This window comes from Oreochromis niloticus, linkage group LG2, assembly GCF_001858045.2.
Source record: "Oreochromis niloticus isolate F11D_XX linkage group LG2, O_niloticus_UMD_NMBU, whole genome shotgun sequence".
Lineage (NCBI taxonomy): Eukaryota > Metazoa > Chordata > Actinopteri > Cichliformes > Cichlidae > Oreochromis > Oreochromis niloticus.
Window position 1 is genome coordinate 14,891,883 of NC_031966.2, and position 21,328 is coordinate 14,913,210.

Consider the following 21,328-nt stretch of genomic DNA (forward strand, 5'->3'; position numbering starts at 1 on the left):
ATGCTGATTGGCTGAAATGGTGGTAATACACTTCCTCGAAAGTGTTTTTTTTTTGTTACTGTTGTTTGACTGGTTGATGTTTCAAAATGCATTTTTTTGTTTAAAAGACGCAACTATTACTGATGTTCAGTCATATTAATTGTTATAATAATTAATGAAGGACTGTAACAGGTAATAAAATGTTTAATCATTATTGTAATGCCTAATGATCTTTGACTTAAAGTTAGTATTTAATTCTAAGCCTGAGGTCGACAATCAGTTGAAAGTAACACACTTCTGTAAGTAATACTTGTATCACATCATGTAGCTCATCATTTTTAGGAGCAACACACAACACTTACATCTATTTGCATTCCATTAAGCCCTGTTACAGTTTCAAACAGTGTTAAAACAACAACTGTAATCTGTAACATTTTTAAATAGCCAATAAAATGCTTTAAATGCATGTGTCTCAGAGACCACCTATGTAGTTTTAGTTTTTACATAATGGTCTCACTTGTCTTTATGACTTTTTATGTATGTTTTATATTAATATACACCAGCTATTAATGATATGAATTTCTCCATTTCAGGCCTCTTTGATACACCAAATATATACATATATATACATATATATATATATATACATATATATATATATACATATATTAGTGCTGTCAATAGATTAAAAAAAATTAGCTAATTATTCTCACAATTTTCTGTAATTAATCGCGATTAATGGCAATAACTTGATCAATAGCCTGGTTGCAATTACTTTTTTTCCAACTTTATATTTAAGCTTGTAACTGACATTATGCAATATAATGAAGTAAATGCAGAATAAACACAAAGAATGTATGCTTAAATTCAATTGGAATTTGAATAGTTTTCTTCAGTCTTATAGCACAGGTTCTCTCCTGTGAAATACAAGTTTTAAAAAAACTATATACTAATAGGTAAGTATACACTAATATATAATATATATTAGTGCTGTCAAACAATTAAATTGTTTAATCTGATTCATCACAGAGTTACTGTGGATTAATTTTGATTAATCACAATTAAATATTCATTTTTATTCTATATTAATCGCATTTCGTTTTGCATGAGCAAACAGACTCGAGAAAAAAGGATAAATATATGCACTTAACATCTTTATTGAACATCTTGCACATTCATGTTAACAAAAAACTCTGTAAACATTTATCCACTCTCTCTCTGTCACTCTTGGGGAGGCACTTCCAAGTCCTTGAAACGAGGAACCAAAGCTATGTAAAGCACGTGTTCTCAACGATATTAATAGGTCTGCAGTTTGTTGCAATCCACTTGGCAAATGTGTCAGTCAATATGTCCGAGGTAGACTTACTGAGCCCCTGATGCTTCGTGAGTGGTTTGTCGCAAGCTGGGTGACGCGTTAGCCAAAGTCCTACCAGCATCCCCGACTAACGTATGCTTCGCGTTAATGTGATATTTTAAGCTGGAAGTGTTTCGGTGAAAAGAAAATTCCTTCTTGCACAATGTGCATAATATTTTATGTTGGTCGACTGTTATTTTTTTAATACTCAAATTTCCCATCGAGAGGGCCAATGTGTGTTTATCATCTTCCATATTGCGTTGATTGGTTCAGCTGCCCGTCACTACCAGATCAACTGCCCTTTTGTACATGTGCGAAGGTAACCCTACTTGGACAAACTGCCTGAAATGCGTTGACAGAAACATTTCAGAGATTTTGAGTCATTCTGCATTTCAGATCCGTAAAATGCGTTAAAAAATTTTATCGCTTTGACTGTTTTGCATTCAGTTTTCCTTCCACTGTTTTGTCAGTTAGATTATTTCCCAGATTTCCCTCTCTGTGTATTTAAGTCCTCAATTTTTCTCTGTTCCTTGTCACGTCATCAGTCTTCATGTTACTCCCATTATGTTTCTCCTGTGCTGTATACTCCATGTTTTGCTCCCTTGTGTCTAGTTTCTAGTACCCAATTCATGCCTTGCCATGCCAAGACTTTAGTGTTTTGTATTTTAGTTTTTAGTTCTCAGCAAAACAGCTGCTTAAGTTCACTTTATGTCTCCAGAATCCTGCACTTTGGTCCTCATCCTGCCTGCCACACAGTCAGACCTTTGCAATTAAAAGTAGAATGGGAGGCAGAGCCTTTAGCTTTCAGGCCCCTCTTCTGTGTAACCAGCTCCCAGACACACACCCACTCTACTTTTAAAATTAGGCTTAAAAGTTCTTTTTTGATAAAGCTCATAGTCAGGGCTGGACCAGGTGACCCTGAATCCTCCCTTAGTTAGGCTGTTATGTGCTTAGGCTGCTAGGGGCTTACCATGATCCACTTAGTGTTTTTTTCACTTTCATCTTTTTCACTTACTATGTGTTTATAGACCACTTTGCATTTAATCATTAGGTATTATTAATTTGTCAACACTTGTGGTGCATGGCACACTGGTTAGGTTGCTTGCTCTGCAGCGAGAGAACTAGCTGAACTGCGCAGAGAGTCCCAAGTGTGGGAAACTAATCTGAGCAATTAAAGAATGAAATCCAGAGCAGAACAACCGAATCAAACATTTTTCAGGCCTCAACAGAAGAGGTGAAGGGCTAAAGAGTGAGGTGGAGCAGGTGCTCTGGTGTCAGTGTTCAGACGTGAAGTGCATAGTTACCTTACTTTAGCCAGGTATAGTGTAAGAACAATGGTTCTAGACGGGTACGAAGCATGTCTAACCTCCATAACAGGAGTTCAAATTTCATTAAAAAGTATTTAATGAAATGCAAAAGCTATAAGACTGTCATTGTAGCGTTTGGGTATCATTGTATCAAGACCATATGGTATCAAATTACACCTGTTTAAATATAAATTCCTTCGATTTATCATTTTAAAATAATTTTGTTGTGATTTAAAAAAAAATTACAATTAAAAGTAACATTTGTCTGTAAATCATTTAGTATATATTATTTCCAGTATTTCTAGGTGTTAATGTTACTATTAACTCCTGGAATATTACCAAAATAAACAAAATCCACCTCCGGTCTTCTATTTGAGTTTTCACGTATTCTGTTCGTCACAGTGTGAAATTTAATTCAGAGAAGCAATTGTGGCAGTTGGGCTCTAACACCCACCAGTTTTGGTTTTACTGTGTCTTTTCCGTTTTTTCTTGGGGGGGGGGGGGGGGGGGGTTAGCAAATCCAATAAATCAATTATGTGTTTGGCATGAAGGGCCAGGGGGGTGAGAGGGCATGTAGCCTTAATGATCTTAAAAGTGACATTTTTACATTCATTAAAAGAACAACTGAATCATGTGTTGGACTCTCACAATGAGCCAATCTTGCAAGAGAGAAAATTCAAGTTCCATCATTCCCAAGGACATAGTAGCATCTTGGCTTGGGAGGAAGGCTAGGCAGAGAAGAATTGAGGCTAGAATTTTCCTTTCTTGCAGCCAACCCAGTAATTTTGTTTCCACCTATCTGGGGGCACCAAAAAAGAAGAATTTCTCCCAGTAAGAGCGGACTACTGGTAGGTGGTTCTAGGGATCAGTTATTATTCTGCTCGCTAGTGCCATTTGTCTGAACCAGGACTCCCTTTGCAAGTGCTCACTGACTCTTGTGGTGAGCAAAATCTTCTTGATGAGAACCGATTTCAACAGCTTGGAATCCCCACTATGCTCCAAGCCTCTAACCACCCCACTTTTACACTCAGCTCTGACTGGTCAGCACCTACGTTCCAACACTCACACAGAGTCTGTTCACCTAGTCATCTATGGCAGTGGCTCAGAGTTGTTGAAGTTTGTTGTATTCACTTCTCCCATATCCCTTTGGATTTTGGGATTCCCCTGGTTATAAAAACATAACCCACTTATTAACAGAATGTAAGAGAGACCAACTAAATGCTGAAGCTTATTTTGCACAACTATCACCTCAAACTCAACTGATTTATATATTGTTCCCAAGGAGTACCATGACCTCAGCCAAGTGAGCCATATCAACCATACGACAGCAGAAGAGATCTTCTTCCTGGAGGTTCTCTTCCCTTCTGTTGCCTTTACAATTTCCCCCAAACAAGTGAATTAGTTGTGTGACCTCATTCAAGTCATTTTAAGTCTATGTCTAACAAAGCCTTAATAAATGACACTGAGAGGTGAACACGACCTCAAGACACAAACAAGTCTCAGCTGTTTTCACAACAAAAAAAACAAAAATCAAAACAACAAACAGGCAAAGCATAAAGCGATACAGCGTAAACACCACATAGTATCCATCATATTAAACTGTAAATCAAAATGTCTTTGCAACATTTGAGCATTTGAAATTTCTTCTGTACAAGTAATTCAGATGAAATCAACAAAGTCATGGATGGTCTCCTTCACCAGCACAATGCAAACTGTGTGCAGCTCCTCAGAATAAAGAGGTGATCAGGTTCATGACCATGTTGTTCCTATCTCCTTCATAATGGAGAACCAAAGCAAACGGAATATCATTGGAGTCTGAAAACCACAGGCTGCATAAAGCACAGATGTTGCTGCATTAAATCAAGAAATGCCAAGATTCAGTGGCCATTATGAATATAAACACAACTTTTATCATAAAGTCGGAGCACGAAATCCACACATATGTTATATTTAGTAGTGGCTATTGAATTTATTTCTTTGATGCAGTAACATCTCTGTTTTATATAAAATTAAGATTCCATGAAAATGCCATTTGCTTTGGGATTCTTCTGGGCGAAGGAGATAGCAAGCCACCCCTGAACCTGATCACCTCCATACCCTGAAGTGATCTGAGGTTTTACTGTGCAGATAAACAGACCACACCCTGTTCTTTCCTTATTTAGCTGAGTGCACCTGTGTGAAAGCAGAGCACAAAACAACTTAACTTCTTTCTTTAATCCAGGTGCACTTTGAAACTGAGCCTGACTTGATTCTCTAACTCCTGACTAAAGCTGATACACATCACCTAAGTGTCAGCTACATGAAAACTAATATGCTAATGAGAAACAATAAATTACTGTAACACTGAATGTGGAACATTAACTAACATCACACACAGTCTCACCAAGGCCATAATACACTTTCCTGTTTTGATTTCCATATGAGGAAACTGTTGTAAACATAGTATGTGTTGTCTACTGTAAACAGCCCACTGTAAGAAAACCAAATGAGAGTCAAACATAAATTAACATAAATGTGTTGTTGGTGTTGTTTCATGTGTTTAAACTCTGGGTATGGCATATTTCCATTGTGGTAGTGCAGTGAAACAACACTACAGTGAGAAGCCAATAAGATTGCTCTAAAAATTGTTCCCTCCCATTTGATACGGTTAAATGTAGACAAATCTTTTCACAATGCAGCTTCAAACGTCTGCTGACTGAAGAGGAAAAAAAAGAAAATGCTGACAATTTTTTATATACTGCTCCTGATCAATTTTGGGCGTAAGTACAGAATTCTTAATCACTGCATTGTTGCCATTTGTAATATATATATTTAATTTTATATATATATATGATTCTGTTTGTCATTAATTTTTCAGGATGCTCAGATCATCAGATCTTTGACACCAAAAATGTTGCTGTTGGGGAAAATGTGACTCTAAATTGTTCCCGGGATCGTCTTTGGCATTCAACAAACTTATTTTGGATCAGACTTGTTTCTCAGAGCTTTCCTGAAATTGTAGGATCAACAATGTCTTATGATTCTCCGACTATTGAAAAGACTCATCATATTACAACAAAACAAGAGCCTGGAACTTTTGTTCTACATATCAACAGAGCACAGTTAACCGATACAGCTGTTTATTACTGCATCAAAGTAAGAAAGCGCAACATGACATTTTTGAAAGGAACTTTTCTTAGAATCAAAGGTAAGTGAAAGAGAAACAGCAACACTAATGTGTCAGCCACAGCAAAATTATTTACCGTTTTTATATATTTATTTGCGCAATTCCTGAAGACACACTACTTCAATATATTTGAAATTTTGATTTAACTGAATGTAATAAAACATTTTTTTTTCATAGGACCTGACCCAGGCATCACTGGTGTTACTCAAGACTCTTTGTCTAATCCAGTCCATCCAGGAGACCCAGTAACTCTGCAGTGTTCAGTCCTCTCTAATTCTGAGAACAGAACATGTACAGAAGATCACAGTGTGTACTGGTACAGAGCCAAACCAGATGAATCTCATCCTAGTTTAATTTATAGTCACAAAAACAATGGTTATGACTGTGAGGGGAGTCCTCCCTCCCAACAGAAATGTGTCTACAGCTTCTCCAGGAACATCAGCTCGTCTGATACGGGAACTTATTACTGTGCTGTGGCCACATGTGGAGAGATACTGTTTGGATATGGAACAAAACTCGATATAGAAGGTAAGTGTTTTTCTATTAAAATAAAAAATAAAAATATATAAATGTTTATAATTTATTTAGTTTTGACTACAATGGATTTAGATGAAGTATATCAGCACATAATAATTGATGAATTACGTGTATAAATTATAAATATTATTACATTTCAGTGTTATTTCATATTAAATAAGAGCTTTTTTCCATTTAGTTCCAGTTGTCCGTCATTGGGATTTGACCAACACAGTTCTCATTCTGCTATGTGTTGCTCTCAGCATAAGCCTGATTGTCATTGCTTTCCTTATTTATATCATCAAAGAAAAAAACAAAACATCGGGTAAGAAGAGTTATTTCTATATCAATTTCTTGAATAGTATTCAGTTAAGTCGTACTTATCAACAACTGCTTTGTAAAGTAAAATACAGTGAAACATTTGCTTGATCACTTTTTCACATTGTTCTAATCCAGCTGCTGCTTCTCTACAAACAAATACAGAAACAACTAGGGCAGAACAGCAAATTCATAAAGTAAGAAATTTTGCAATAAAAAGCCTGATAGAAAAATAAAACCAGCAGTTTTTAATGATAGTCTACAGATGTGCATTTATGTTGATAGATTTTTATGTATTTCTCAGAGACATGAGGACTCATTGACTTATGCTGCACCAACCTTTACCAAGAGAAACACTCGCAAAGCAGAGAGAAGGAATGCAAGAGCAACAGAGACAATTTGTATTTATTCTGATGTCAGAGCTTTTGAGTGTGGAAAAAGTGATGCTTAAGCAAAGCTTGTATTTCATCTCCCTTACATCTTCACTTTGGACTGATATTTAATATTGGCATGCCCAGATTTCATTCACTGAGTCTGGATATTAAAAGCAGAAGAGAAAAACATTCAAATGATGACTATGTGAAAATAAATCCAGTAAGTCATCAAACACCAAATGTGCTTTGGAACAACTACAAGACATCAAATCTTTGTATTTAGTGTTTTTTTAAAATTCATGTCCCATTTTCTTCACTTTTTTTGTTTTGCTTCGTGACAACTGTAACAGAGATACAAAAAACTGCATAGAAAATTCTAAAATACCATTTTGTTGTTTGAGCACTTTGTATCTTTCAGCTGTTTATGTCAGGTCTTCAGAAAACAACCATGTGGCACTTGTTTGAACCTGTTTGGTTTGTGATTCAAGTTTTTCTCTGCCAGCCAGCATGAAATGCTTTTTATGTCTGTTCAGTAGGATCTTGCAGAAGCTTTAATAAAACACTCAAATGATATCTGAAGCATGCTTGGTTTCTCAGATTTCCACCACAGATTGTAATTAATTTGTATATATGAGAAGTAACATTATGTTAATAAATACAATGTCCACATCTTTCCTGTTGCAAAGTAATGCTAGTGTGATGCTAGTCTGTTAATGTGCAACACAAGAGCTCTGAAAATGGATTTAATTAAATACATCCAACATAAAATGTAAGTAAAGCACAAAATTCTGTTTTAACTTTGATAGTACAATGTTAAAATAACAAAGTCATTTTCATCTATTCTGTTATGATTGAACCATTACTCCATATAATAAGACAATATAAATGTTCCCTTTAAAATCACACACACCCTTTTCTTTCTTTATTCAGCTGAGGTCACCTGTTTAAAAACAGCACAAAACAACTTATTTGTTTAATTCAGGTGCACTTTGGAACTGAGCCTGACTTGATTTTCTGATTTGTCTGACTAAAGCTAGCTGACTTCAATCAGCTGACAACAAACCAGAGGAAAGTGGAACTGCAGGAGGGAACTAAATGAGCATTCCCATTCATTATTGGGTGATCCCTTGTGACAAGGGAGCAAAGCTTTCATCAGTTAAATATACATACTGTTTGTGATCTTTACACTTGTTTGTGAAGCTCTGTGAAATACTCGCTATTGTTTTGTGATCACGTTATTTGTGTTATATTTTAAATGAAGATGTTTCAGTATGTTTAAATTAAAGTCATCGCTGCTCAGTCTGTCTCTCTGTCTTAAACCCTATTACATATTTAGACCCTGGTCAAACATATGTTTTGTATTAGGCAAATTATGTTTGTATAATACAGAATCTTTCTGTGTCACTTTGTGCTTTGTCTGTTTCTTTTTTCTGTTGTGACAACAGCTGACTGTTAGTGCCGACCTTTCTGTTTCATTTATAAAGACTTTGTAAATGAGGTCACACTAAATCCTGAATTAACTACAAACTGCATAAATGAACTGTGAATTACAGTATGAAGTGAGAATTCACAAAACCTCTAGTAACATACTTACAAATAGCTTGCTGTATATGTGTACATGTGTATCTGAATAAGTTAATCATTTACTTAGATTTTCTAAATAAGAGCATGAACCATTAAAAGCTTTCATCAAGTACAAACTTGATGGAATCAGTTAAAGTAAATTTCATTGATTCTATCTTAACTAAAAAATTCAAATGAAAAAGAAAAGAATGAAACTACACAGTTCTTCCTTTGTCAGACTGCTGCATATTTTGAAATATGTTAAATCACTAAAACATAATCCAAGTTTTTGTAACTTAGGTTTTGGGACATGTACTGCATAATAATATAATTTCATTTTGAGTCAGCTAGGTCCATCACAAAATAAGTGTTTTTTTTATCTACTCTTCCGGCACATTGTGTGTCTTTAAGAACAATTTTACGAAAGATCAGTCACCTCTTATTTACTTTGAACTTAATCTTTCACCAGTAGTGGTTAGCACCATCGTGCTTCTTGCTCATAGTAAGAAGTTCCTAGTCTGAATCTAGCCTGGGGATTTTTTTTGTGTGTAGAACTTGAATGTTCTCCTTGCATCGGTGTGGGTTCTCTCCAGGTACTTGGCTTCCTCCCACAGTCCAAAGACATGCATGGGTTTAGACTAACTGATGGTTCCAAATTGGTCATAGGTCTGAGTGTGTTTATGGTTATCTGTATTTATATGTTAGCCCAGCAATAGATTGGCAACCTGTCTAGAAGAGTGATTCTTAAGAGCCGCACGTTGAGGGCCGCAAAATTTTTTAGTTTTACACCTGTGGGCCGCGAGGCCCGCAGGATAAGTTATTAATTGAAGACACCAGGGACTACTGTTATCCAGGAAAATTTCAGTTACAATACAGCTTCCCACCACTTGGTGGGATTTGTTTAATCAGCCTCAATAAGCAAGCAGAAGAAAACACTCTCCCCGACATTTGCAGTTAGCAAAATATATCTAGAAGTTCTTAAAACACAAAAATGAAGATGAAAGTGACAAGCCCCCCTCCCAAAAGGCAACATTTTTGTGCAAGTACAACCCTGACTTCCTGAAGTAAAGGTTTCTGAATGGAGGAAACGAGGTGGAGCAGAGAGCCCAATGTGTGGACTGTGGACTAATGCAATCCAATGACACTGGAGGAATTGATTTTGTTCCATGAATTGTTAACCAGTTTGGCATTTTGTTTTTATGTGCAGGTTCACATACACATAATAAATGAATGTCTATTACATTGCATCATGTTATCATTTTTATTTGACATGGTTTTAGCTGTTAAAATCAAGTAGATTTGATTTAGCTATTAAATTCAAATCAAACCAAAAGTAATGAGATGACCAGAGAGGCTGCTTCAAAGAAGCTACTGACCATCCCACTCTCAAACAACACTGCGAGCCACCTTATCATGGCCTTAGACATACAGCATCAGCCTCTGGAAAGAATAAAAAGTAGTTCATTTTTCTCTTTGCAACTAGACGAGTCCACTGATGTCACGAATGGTGCATTGCTGCTGGTTTTTGTTCGTTATCGCTGGAACAGCAGTATGCATGAAGACATGCTGTTTAGTGGAGCGCTACCAACATGAGCCACAGCTTTCAAATATGACAAGTCGCAAAAACATACTGACAGCTATTCTGGCTTTCATTTTGGGATATGCCCTGTACATTGCACTGCAAAACTGAAGAATTTGATTTTCAGTCAGCTAGGTACGTTATTATTCACATAATTTTTTTTTCATCTGCTCACAGGGACACATGTCTCATAACAATTTTACAAAAGATCAGTCACCTCTTATTTACTTTGAACTTAATGTTTCACCAGTGCTGGTTAGCACCATTGCTCATCGGAAAAAGGCCCTGGCTTGAATCTAGCCTGGGGACTTTTTGTGTGTAGAACTTGAATGTCTCCTTGCCTCTCCATGGGTTCTCTCCAGGTACTTGGCTTCCTCCCACAGTCCAAAGACATGCATGGGTTTAGACTAAGTGATGGTTCCAAATTGGTCGTAGGTCTGAGTGTGAGCATGAATGGTTATCTGTATTTATATGCTAGCAATAACTTGGACTCCTGTCTTAGAATGTAGTGTTTGTACCTTGTCTCTTATCGTATGGAATAGGTTTTCAAATTTGACAACTTCACCACAATCAAACTCATTATATTTGCATTACTTCTCAGTAGTGTTTGTCTGTGTGCACACCCATATATTTAAGTATCCCTTGTCCAACCACTTCAGTCTAACTTTACCACTGTAGCATTTTAAAAACAAGTCATTACACACATAAAACTGACATGTACTTGCATTATGATATGCACATTCATTGTTATTCACTTAATTTAATTTAATTTAAAAAAGTATTTTTTAAATGTGAGGAGAACCAAAATTCATTTTGAGTACTCCATGAAAAGAAGTTTAATCGTGTACAGTCACAGTTATCCACGGTTTTCTTCACTTTGATAGAGGTGATTATGGTAAAACAGTGACTGCCATATACATATTTTCCACTGAAAAGGACATGTTAAAAATGTCCAATAATCAGAGCGTTTCCTGAGAACTGGGTGCAATTTTATGTGTATGTATTAAAGGTAAATTGCATGATGATATAAATATATCTATATAGCTCCTTAACACAGAACCATGAATCTAACCTAAATTTGTCTTATTTAATGATGAGTTCAAAAGGTATTAATGAAGGTAAGACAATTATCAGCTGATGAAGTTTCACAGTTACTGTATGTCTACTAATATTTTACTTTACAAATAGCTGACAGTTATTTCTGAATGAGGGTAACATGTTCTCAACAATATCTCTATTAAATTCAGGCAAAGAAAGTTCAACAAAGGGCTTTAGGAGATTAAGGAGTGGAGCAGGAAGTTTGTCGACTAGTCGACTGCAGTTTAAATTTGACACTTTTTACTCTTTGTTTCCACTCACTGATTGGTTTGTTTTTCACTCAGTTTTGAGGTTTGCATTCATTAGCACCAAAACGCACTTTAAGGGTTGGGCTAGGATGTGGTTTGGGTTAATATATGACTATAAATATGAAGATAAATATGAATATAAATGGAAATGAGAAGGAGAAAAAGCTTGCTCAGCTCACAGTCCCAATAACAACTGATGCACTACAGCACTTTTTATGTAGATGTCCTAAGTGTGAAACTAATAAATAATAAAATAGTGTAAAACTGAATCTGGAACATTAACTAACATCACACAAAGTCTTCATATTTTCTTGTTTTGATTTCAATATGAGGAAACTGTTGTAAACAAAGTATGTGTTGTCTACTGTAAACAGCCCACTGTAAGAAAACCAAAATGAGAGTCAAACATAAAATACCATGAGTGTGTTGCTGGTGTTGTTTCATGTGTTTAAGCTTTGTATATGACATATTTCCATTGTGGTAGTGCAGTGAAACAGCACGACAATGAGAAGCCAATAAGATTGCTCTAAAAGTTGTTCCCTCCCATGCGATACGGTTAAATGTAGACAAATCCTTTCATAATGCAGCTTCAAATGCCTGCTGTCTGAAAAGTGAAAAAAAAGAAGAAGGAAATGCTGAAATTTTTTTATATACTGCTCCTGGTCAATTTTGGGCGTAAGTATAGAATTCGTATTCACTGCACTGTCGCCGTTTATATTAATCTAAAAGATTATATGAGTATATGACTGTTGGTAACCATGATTCTGTTTGTTATTAATTTTCAGGATGCTCAGATCATCAGATCTTTGACACCAAAAATGTTGCTGTTGGGCAAAATGTGACTCTGAATTGTTCCCGGGATCATCGTTTGCTTTTAACAGAATTATTTTGGATCAGACTTGTATCTCAGAGCTTTCCTGAAGTTTTAGGATCAACAATGTCTCATGATTCTTCGATTACTCAAAAGACTCATCATATTACTACAAAACAAGAGCCTGGAACTTTTGTTCTACATATCAACAGAGCACAGTTAAGCGATACAGCTGTTTATTACTGCATCAAAGAAAGTCAGCTAACCATGACATTTTTGAAAGGAACTTTTCTTCGAGTCAAAGGTAAGTGAAAGAGAAAGAGCAACACCAATGTGTCAGGAATAGCAAAATTATTTGCAGTTCTTGTACTTTTGTTGGACAATTGTTGCAGTTTTAATATGTACACTATTTTAATGTATTTGAATTTTTTTTAAATTCAACAGTATTTAATGAAACATATTTATTTTATTTTTATTTCATAGGACCTGACCCAGGCATCACTGGTGTCACTCAAGACTCTTTGTCTAATCCAGTCCATCCAGGAGACCCAGTAACTCTGCAGTGTTCAGTCCTCTCTAATTCTGAGAACAGAACATGTACAGAAGATCACAGTGTGTACTGGTACAGAGCCAAACCAGATGAATCTCATCCAAGTTTAATTTATAGTCATGGAAACAATAGTTATTATTGTGAGCGGAGTTCTGAGGCTCCGTCCCAACAGAAATGTGTCTACAGCTTCTCCAGGAGCGTCAGCTCCTCTCATACGGGAACTTATTACTGTGCTGTGGCCACATGTGGAGAGATACTGTTTGGAAATGGAGCAAAACTTGATATCGAAGGTAAATGTTTTTCTATAAATTATTGTTCATATTTGAATCAATATTGACTACAGAAGATTTAGGTGAAGTCTATCAACAAATACTAATTAAAATGAATTTATATGTATAAATTATAAATAGTATTGCATTTAAATATTACTTCACATTAAATAAGAGCTTTTTTCAACATAGTTCCAGTTGTCCATCATTGGGACTTGCAGAAGACCAACACCATTGTCTTCCTGCTATGTGTTGCTCTCAGCATAAACCTGATTGTTATAGCCTTCCTCATTTATACCATCAAAGAAAAAAACAAAACCTCCGGTAAGAAGAGTTATTTCATTTTTGATTTCTCAAATTATATTCAGTAACGTCCTATTAGCTGCTACTCATTTGTAAAGCTAAATACAGTGAAACATTTGTTTCTGATCACTTTACAGTTATTTCCTGTTTTTTAAATTGTTTTTTTCAGCTGCTTTTTCTGTAAAAACAAATACAGAAACAACTAGTGAAGAACAGCAAATTCAGCAAGTAAGAAATTTTGCAATCAACAGCCTGACAGAAAAAAATACTTTAATTTTTAGTGATAGTCTACAGATGTGCATACAAGTTGATAATAATTTTTATGTATTTCTCAGAGAGATGAGGACTCACTGGCTTATGCTGCACCAACTTTTACCAAGAGAAACACTCGCAAAGCAGAGAGAAGGAATGCAAGAGAAACAGAGACAATTTGTATTTATTCTGATGTCAGAGCTTTTGCATATGGAAAAAGTGATGCTTAAGCAAAGCCTCTTTTCATCTCCCTACAACATCAGGTAATACACTATGTAGCAACTAATGTATTATGTGTGTATTTGTGACAACTGTATATAAAATATGAATATTGAATTGGCTTACCTTTAATAACTCAAAAGAATTCAATTACAAAAATAAAATATATCTTCACTTTGGATTGATATTTAATATTGACATACCCAGCCTCTGCACACTGACTCTGGATATTGGAAATGGAAAAGAAAAACATTTAAATGATGAATATGTGAAAGTAAGTTCAGCATGTCATCAGACATGAAATTTGGTTTGGAACAACTGCAAGACAACAAATCTTTGTATTTAGTATCTTTAATGTCCACTGTATTTGTTTACTTTAATGTCCCATTTTCTTCACTCTTTCTGTTTTGCTTTGTGACAACTGTAATAGAAATACAGAATTCTGCACAGAAACAGGTGTTATATCTATGTGGCACCTGTTGGAACCTGTTTGCTTTGTGATTGCACTTTTTCTCTGTCAGCTTGCATGAATTATTTTTTACGTTTATTCATGAGGATCATGTAGAAGCTTTAATAAACTCATATGATATCTGAATATGCTTGCTTTCTCAGATTTCCACCACAGATTGTAAATAATTTGTATATATGAGGTGTACCTTTACATTAATAAATCCAGTGTCCACGGTTTTCCTGTTGCAAACTAGTCTAGTGTGATTTTCAGTCTGTAATTGTTTTACATGCGAGCTCTAAAAATTGAATCAATTAAATCCATCCAACATAAAATGAAAATAAAGCACAAATGTCTGTTTTAACTTTAACAGTACAACATTAAAATCACAATTTTCATGTTTATGTTTTCTGTTATGACTGAACCATTCCTCCATATAATAAGACAAGCTAAATGTTCTCTTTAAAATCACACATGTTCAAGTTTGTGTGTTCTAGTGTTCTAGTGTAATATGGTGGCAGATGGAAATAAAATGTTACGAGTGACGAATGAATGACTAAAAGCAAGCAGAGCATCTCTAAACAGGATTTCTTCTCTGCTCTGCATAAATATGTGGCTGCTGCTGGTTTTGCTCCTGACACAGACTCTAGAAGATAGACAATCAAACAGAGCTGAAGGGGACTGAAGGGAGATTTAATGGGCCTCCTCTGTCTTAAAATGCAGGGATGGCAACTCCAGATATAGACAGAAATCACCTTTACCAGCTAGACTGGCTGGTGACAGGGCAGGACTGGTAATCTGGCATACCAGGCATTTCCCCAGTGGGCCTGAGCACTTTTGGGCTGATTGGCCATCTTAAAGAGCTGCTGCAAACCACCTGTACAAGCACTGACAGCTGTTGATTCATTAATTTTATTACTGACACTGGATTCAGAATCGGAATCGGGTTTATTGGCCAAGTATATGCGCAAAAACGTACAAGGAATTTGGTTCCGGTCAGTGGTGTCTCTCAAGCACAACAATATATTAATGACACAGTATAACCACATATATACACACATATATATTTATGTATATACATACATATACATGCACATATACACACATACATACACAAAGGTGAATGTATGTGTGTATATTCATTAATTTCAATCCTGACACAGGATTGCCCATTGATCAAATTCCTTAACATTACTGTCCCCTCCTCTACCTTCGCTGTCCACTCATACATCTTGTACAAAATGTTTAGTGTGGAAGAAGTGGAGAGAATGTGGAGCTGAAAAGCTGAAAGAAAATAATAAAAAGAAACTAAAAATAGATGCAGCAAAACGTGTCAAATTGACCGACATGTCTGCTGTCGGTGCTGCTGCTGTTCCACCATGTACAGTAGTATCAGCAACAACAAGTAACCAGCCCTCACAGTCACAGGAGGCTGCTGCTGCTAGTACCAGCTGTGGTGTAGTGAAAAAAGATGCTAGTCTTTCAGAAATACTAAACTTTATAACAAGACTGGGATAGCAGCTAAGTGTGTTATTGTCAAGCTACACAGGGTTCCGAAAGGACACTTTTGTTCTGTCTTTGAATTCTTTATGTATTTTTGTTAGTGCTAGCTAACTGTTAAGTACACTTTTGAAATAAAATATTGGGGGAAAGGCGAGCAAAGCAGAGCAAAGTGGGAGAAACGTTTCATCACTCATCCAAGTGACTTCTTCAGTCTCAGCTGAATGCAGGTTTCCCCAAACTTATAATCAGCACATTGTACTATGACTGAAACTTAACGTTTCAGTCATTCTGCATTGTCACAAAATGTTTCTCCCACTGAAAATGCTATGTCCAGATAAACAGAATCAACCTTTTGGGATTTACTTACCTGGATGATTGAGCATGCGTCAAGACATTTTAACCCACTTTGGCAGGGACTGCCTAAAGCTAGTACGTCGGTATGAACAAACAGCACGTAAGATGGCTGATTACAGGAACCACCAGAGATTCAGCCTCAGATGCAGACAAAACAGGATTACCTCTAAAAGTCTGCAAATGAGCTCTTCAGTTAAGGGTTTCGGGCAACAAAAATCCTCCAGGAGGCACAGCACCAGCTGCTTCATGAATGGGTGAGACAAACAAATGTTACCATCAACGTGCTAAAATCTAAAGAGGAGCGACAGAGACTTCTAGATTCTAGATGAGAATATTCTTAAAAAGGTGTTTGAATTCACCGAGAAGGCTCGTCTAGCACAGCATGAGAAGTCTAAGACCAGGCAACAAAGGAAGTTTGACTTGTTGTGTGTCGGAAACTACAGCAAAAATTTGGAGAGTGTCCTCAGCGGCCAGAAGAGAGAAGGATGCCACACTGAGGATGTGGACAAGTGGGTGAAGAATTTGTCTGACAGACAACTCACCCAAGCAGAGCAAAACATCCTTGCTAAAGGGCTGAACTTGCTGTGACACAGAGACAAATCCCGCTAGTGGAGCTAATCACAGCCACAGAAACAGCAATCTGAAAAAACAACGTTGCAGACGTGGAAGCAGAGCAACTACTGACGAAAGTTTCGGCCTGTTTAAGCATTGCAAAGCCCCCAGCATCCAACATGAACATGGAGGAGAGGAAGGCACTCACATCACTTAGTAATGACAACAACATTATCATCCTTCCAGCAGACAAGGGTAGGTGCACAGTATTGCTAAACCAGAAAGACTATCATGAGAAGATTTTGTACCTGCTCAGTGACGAAAATACTTATGAACCCCTGAAACGAGACCCAGAAAGTTGTTACAGGAAGAGGGTGATAGATTGTCTGAAGCAGAACAAGACAATGCTATTGACCGGACCTCATGCCACAGGCTATACCCAGGGGAATCTACACCAAGTCTGTATTGTTTACTAAAGGTAAACAGGGTGCACCTTTAAGACCAATTGTCTGTATGATCAGTCACCTATATCATCTCTTTCTGGCTTCGATCCTCAACCCCTTGGTAGGCAGCTCCGAACACCACATCCAGAACACCTTGGATGTTCTAGTCCCTGAAGCGTTTGAGGTAGTTCATAAGAGATTAGAGGATGACCCCAACCTCAGCAGCACCACTCTCAGTACTGACCAAGTTTATTTGCTTTTGGAACTGTTTCTTAATTCCACCTATTTCACATACAAGGTCAGTACTACAGGGAGAAACATGGGTGTGCCATGGGTTCCCCAGTTTCACCCACTGTGGCCAAATTTTACATGGAAGAAGCGGAAAAGAGGGCTTTGCTATCCTACCCTGGAACACCACCAAGTCATTGGTTCAGGTATGTGGATGACACCAAATCAAATCTCAGGACGTATCACAATTCACGGATCACATTAACTCGATGGACCAACACATCAAATTCACCAGGGAGGACATGAAAAGTGGCAGGTTAGCCTTCTTAGACAGTGAGATTTCCATCAGTAATGAGGGATATTTAAAAGCTGATGTGTACCGTAAACCTACACATACAGATCGGTATTTAAGGTTTGACTCTCATCATCCACTGGAGCATAAACTGGATCAGGACGCTACAACACAGAGCGAACACCATCCCCACAGACACATTGGCCAGGGAAACAGAAGAACATCACATCAAGAAGGCCCTGAGTAAATTTGGTTGTCCCCATTTGCCAAAGCTGGGAAGGCACCTAAAGAAAGCTCCAGCCGATCCAGGAGAGAAGGACAGCTGCTGCCTAAGCAGAAACCCGTAGTGATTCCTTAAGTGTCAGGAGTATCAGAACATTTAAAACGCATCTTTTTCTAAACTCCGAGTCTCTGTGGCTTTTAAACCCCAAAACATGCTGTGCCAAAAATTGATCCACCTTAAGTTTCTGGTCCCCCACAAACAAAAACAGAGCGATCGTGGCTCAAGAGTTGGGAGTTCGCCTTGTAATCGGAAGGTTACCGGTTCGAGCCCCGGCTCGGACAGTCTCGGTCGTTGTGTCCTTGGGCAAGACACTTCACCCGTTGCCTACTGGTGGTGGTCAGAGGGCCCGGTGGCGCCAGTGTCCGGCAGCCTCGCCTCTGTCAGTGCGCCCCAGGGTGGCTGTGGCTACAACGTAGCTTGCCATCACCAGTGTATGAATGTGTGTGTGAATGGGTGAATGACTGGATATGTAAAGCGCTTTGGGGTCCTTAGGGACCATAAAAGCGCTATATAAATACAGGCCATTTACCATTTTACCATTTAATATAGTGTACCCTGTTGAGTACCAGAGGGATTGCTATGATTTATACATCAGGGAAACTAAACAACCTCAGGAAAAGCAGATGGCACAACACAGAAGAGCTAACACATCAGGCCAGGACTCTGCAGTCTATTTACACCTACAGGCCAGTGGACACTCTTCCAATGATGAGGATGTACACATCCTGGACAGGGAGGAACACTGGTTTGAGCGGGGAGTGAAGGAGGCCATTTAGGTGAAAAGGGAAAGACCATCTCTGAATCGTGGAAGCGGCCTAAGCGTACATCTTTCGCCATCTTACAATGCTGTGATGGCAGCCATTCCCCAACTCTCTGTGAATGGTACTCATGGCCATTGATCAGTGGTCTTTGATCAATAATCAATGCTCTTTCATCAATGGTCTTTGATCAGTAGTTGTTGATCAATGGTCACGAGAATTTGCATATTAATGATCAAGGAACTGACCTCACAGCCCATTGCACAGTGGTGCTAGTTTCAGTCATTGTGCAATGTACTGTTTATAAGGTTTGGGGAAACCTGCAGTCAGCTGAGACTGAAGAAGTCACTTGGATGAGTGACGAAACGTTTCTCCCACTGAAAACGCTAGATGAACAGAATCAAGCTTTTGGGGTAGTGTCATATTGATTCATTCATTTATCAGTGTATTAAAATATTATATTGAGTTTTAATTTTTATATTGATCATGGATATTGGATTTATTGATTTGATGCAGTGACATCCCTGTTTTTACATTTTTATACACAAACTTGTTTGTACTTAATATAATGCTTTATTTATAAATGGCTAATCCAATTCAGTTTTATTTATAAAGTGTCAAATGACAACAACAATCGCCTCAAGGCATTTAATATTGTAAGGCGGACTCTACAGTAATACAACAGAGAAAACCCCGACAATCATATGATTCCCTATGAGCAAGCAATGAGGAAGACAGGACAAAATATATGCTGTGGAAGAGAGCATGTAGAAGAGAGGTGTAAAATTTATGAAGTATTAAAATGAAAATTTAAAAAAAATGAAATTACACAGTTCTTCCTTTTGCACACTGCTGCATATTTTCAAATATGACAAGTCATAAAAACATACTGACAGCTATTCTGGCTTTCATTTTGGGATATGCCCTGCATCGCACTGCAAAATTAAAGAATCTGATTTTCAGTCAGCTAGGTACATGATATTATTGGCATATTTTTTTTTCATCTGCCCACAGGGACACATGTCTCATAGGAATTTTACAAAAGATCAGTCACCTCTTATTTACTTTGAACTTAATCTTTCACTAGTGGTGGTTGCTCACAGTCAGAAGGCCCTGGCTTGAATCTAGCCTGGGGAATTTTTGTGTGTAGAACTTAAATGTTCTCCTTGCATCTGTGTGGGTTCTCTCCAGGTACTCTCCCACTGTCCAATGCGTGGTTGGGCTAATTTGTGATTCTAAACTGGCCGTAGGTGTGAGTGTGAGCATGAATGGTTCTGTATTTATCTGTTAGCCCTGCAATAGACTGGCAACCTGTCAAGGATGTACTGTATCTAATTTGCTTCTTACCTTATGGAATAGATTTTCATATTTGACAACTTCATGACAATCAAGCAATCAAACAATCAGTAATGTTTGTCTGTGTGCACACAGTTATATATTTTAGTGTCTCCTTGTTCAACCGATTTAGTCTATTATACTATCATTTTAAAAACAAGTTTGAAAAAAACTCAAACTCATTGGGAAATTATTATTATTATTACACAAATAACTGACTTCCACTTGCACTATGTCATTCAGACTTGTTCTTATTCACTTTGAAATTTTTTTAAAAAAAAGCATTTTTTAAATATATGACACTCAGTAGTGTGAACTTAGACGTGCTTTGATGTGCATTCATGCACCAGTCACTGTTTCAAGATAGATGCTTAGATGCTGATTATCAGGGATGCTGCAGTTTACATTTGCCACTTTATTATATTATCTTTAATAGCTATTATCTTTGTTTCCAATAATTCATTAGTTTGTTTTTCACTCAGTTTTCTGGTTTGGATTCCTTAGCACCAAAAATAATTGGTTAGGACATGGTTTGGGTTAAAATATGACTATGAATATGATAATGGATGCCACGGTCTGCCACCGCAGGAAGTGGGGAGGAAGGACCCAAATGCAGGACTCTTGCGATGAACAGTGCGCTTTATATACAGCGGAGTAAATAAGACAACACAATAATCCCCGTGAGCTCCCTCGACTCCTGTGTCGTGTCTTCACCCAAAACTCTCACACTCCCCATGCCTGCTGTCCACCTGTGCTCCACTCTCCTCCTCCTGGGGAAGAAACAACAGAGGCAGCCATCAGGACACCAAACTCCAGCGGCATACACTACTGCACGTCACTACACTTAGGCACACTAACTTGGAGTTGACTTCAATCATCCTGTGCTGGTGGGAGCACCATCATCATTTTCATAACTGATGAGGCTCCCCCGACGAGCCTCATCAGTAGCAGGTGCATGGCATGGACATCTGGTGTGGCCAGCCCCCTAGCCGCGCCACACCCACTAGGCTTGGAGGTGCCTGTCACCCCGGCTACAGGACACCACTACATCCGTCCACAAACATGCACACACCCACACCTGTCTAAACATACATGTGTGGAACACACACACGGACAGCAGCACAGTGCACACACATTTCTACAAAATATAAAAAAGTCCATAACTGCTCAGGGACCCTGGGACGCTCAAGCCCAGGTCCCTGACAAAGGATGGAAATGAGAATGAG

General features: G+C 37.6%; 1 protein-coding gene across 1 annotated transcript; it reads left to right on the forward strand.

Moving 5' to 3' along the window:
• Window positions 1-5,317: 5,317 nt before the first annotated feature.
• Window positions 5,318-7,587, forward strand: LOC100702256 (uncharacterized). The gene is made up of 6 exons (XM_013270313.3): window positions 5,318-5,399; window positions 5,498-5,827; window positions 5,984-6,334; window positions 6,522-6,647; window positions 6,779-6,837; window positions 6,945-7,587. Exons 1-6 carry the CDS (start codon window positions 5,357-5,359, stop codon window positions 7,089-7,091), a joined length of 1,056 nt encoding a protein of 351 aa, XP_013125767.1. The 5' UTR covers window positions 5,318-5,356; the 3' UTR covers window positions 7,092-7,587.
• The last annotated feature ends 13,741 nt before the right edge of the window (window positions 7,588-21,328 follow it).

Coding starts and splice junctions, on each gene's coding strand:
- LOC100702256 (XM_013270313.3), top strand. CDS start 5,357: ATGCTGACAATTTTTTATATACTGCTCCTGATCAATTTTGGGC. Junction 5,828..5,983: donor AACTTTTCTTAGAATCAAAG/GTAAGTGAAAGA, acceptor TTTTTTTCATAG/GACCTGACCCAGGCATCACT. Junction 6,648..6,778: donor AGAAAAAAACAAAACATCGG/GTAAGAAGAGTT, acceptor GTTCTAATCCAG/CTGCTGCTTCTCTACAAACA.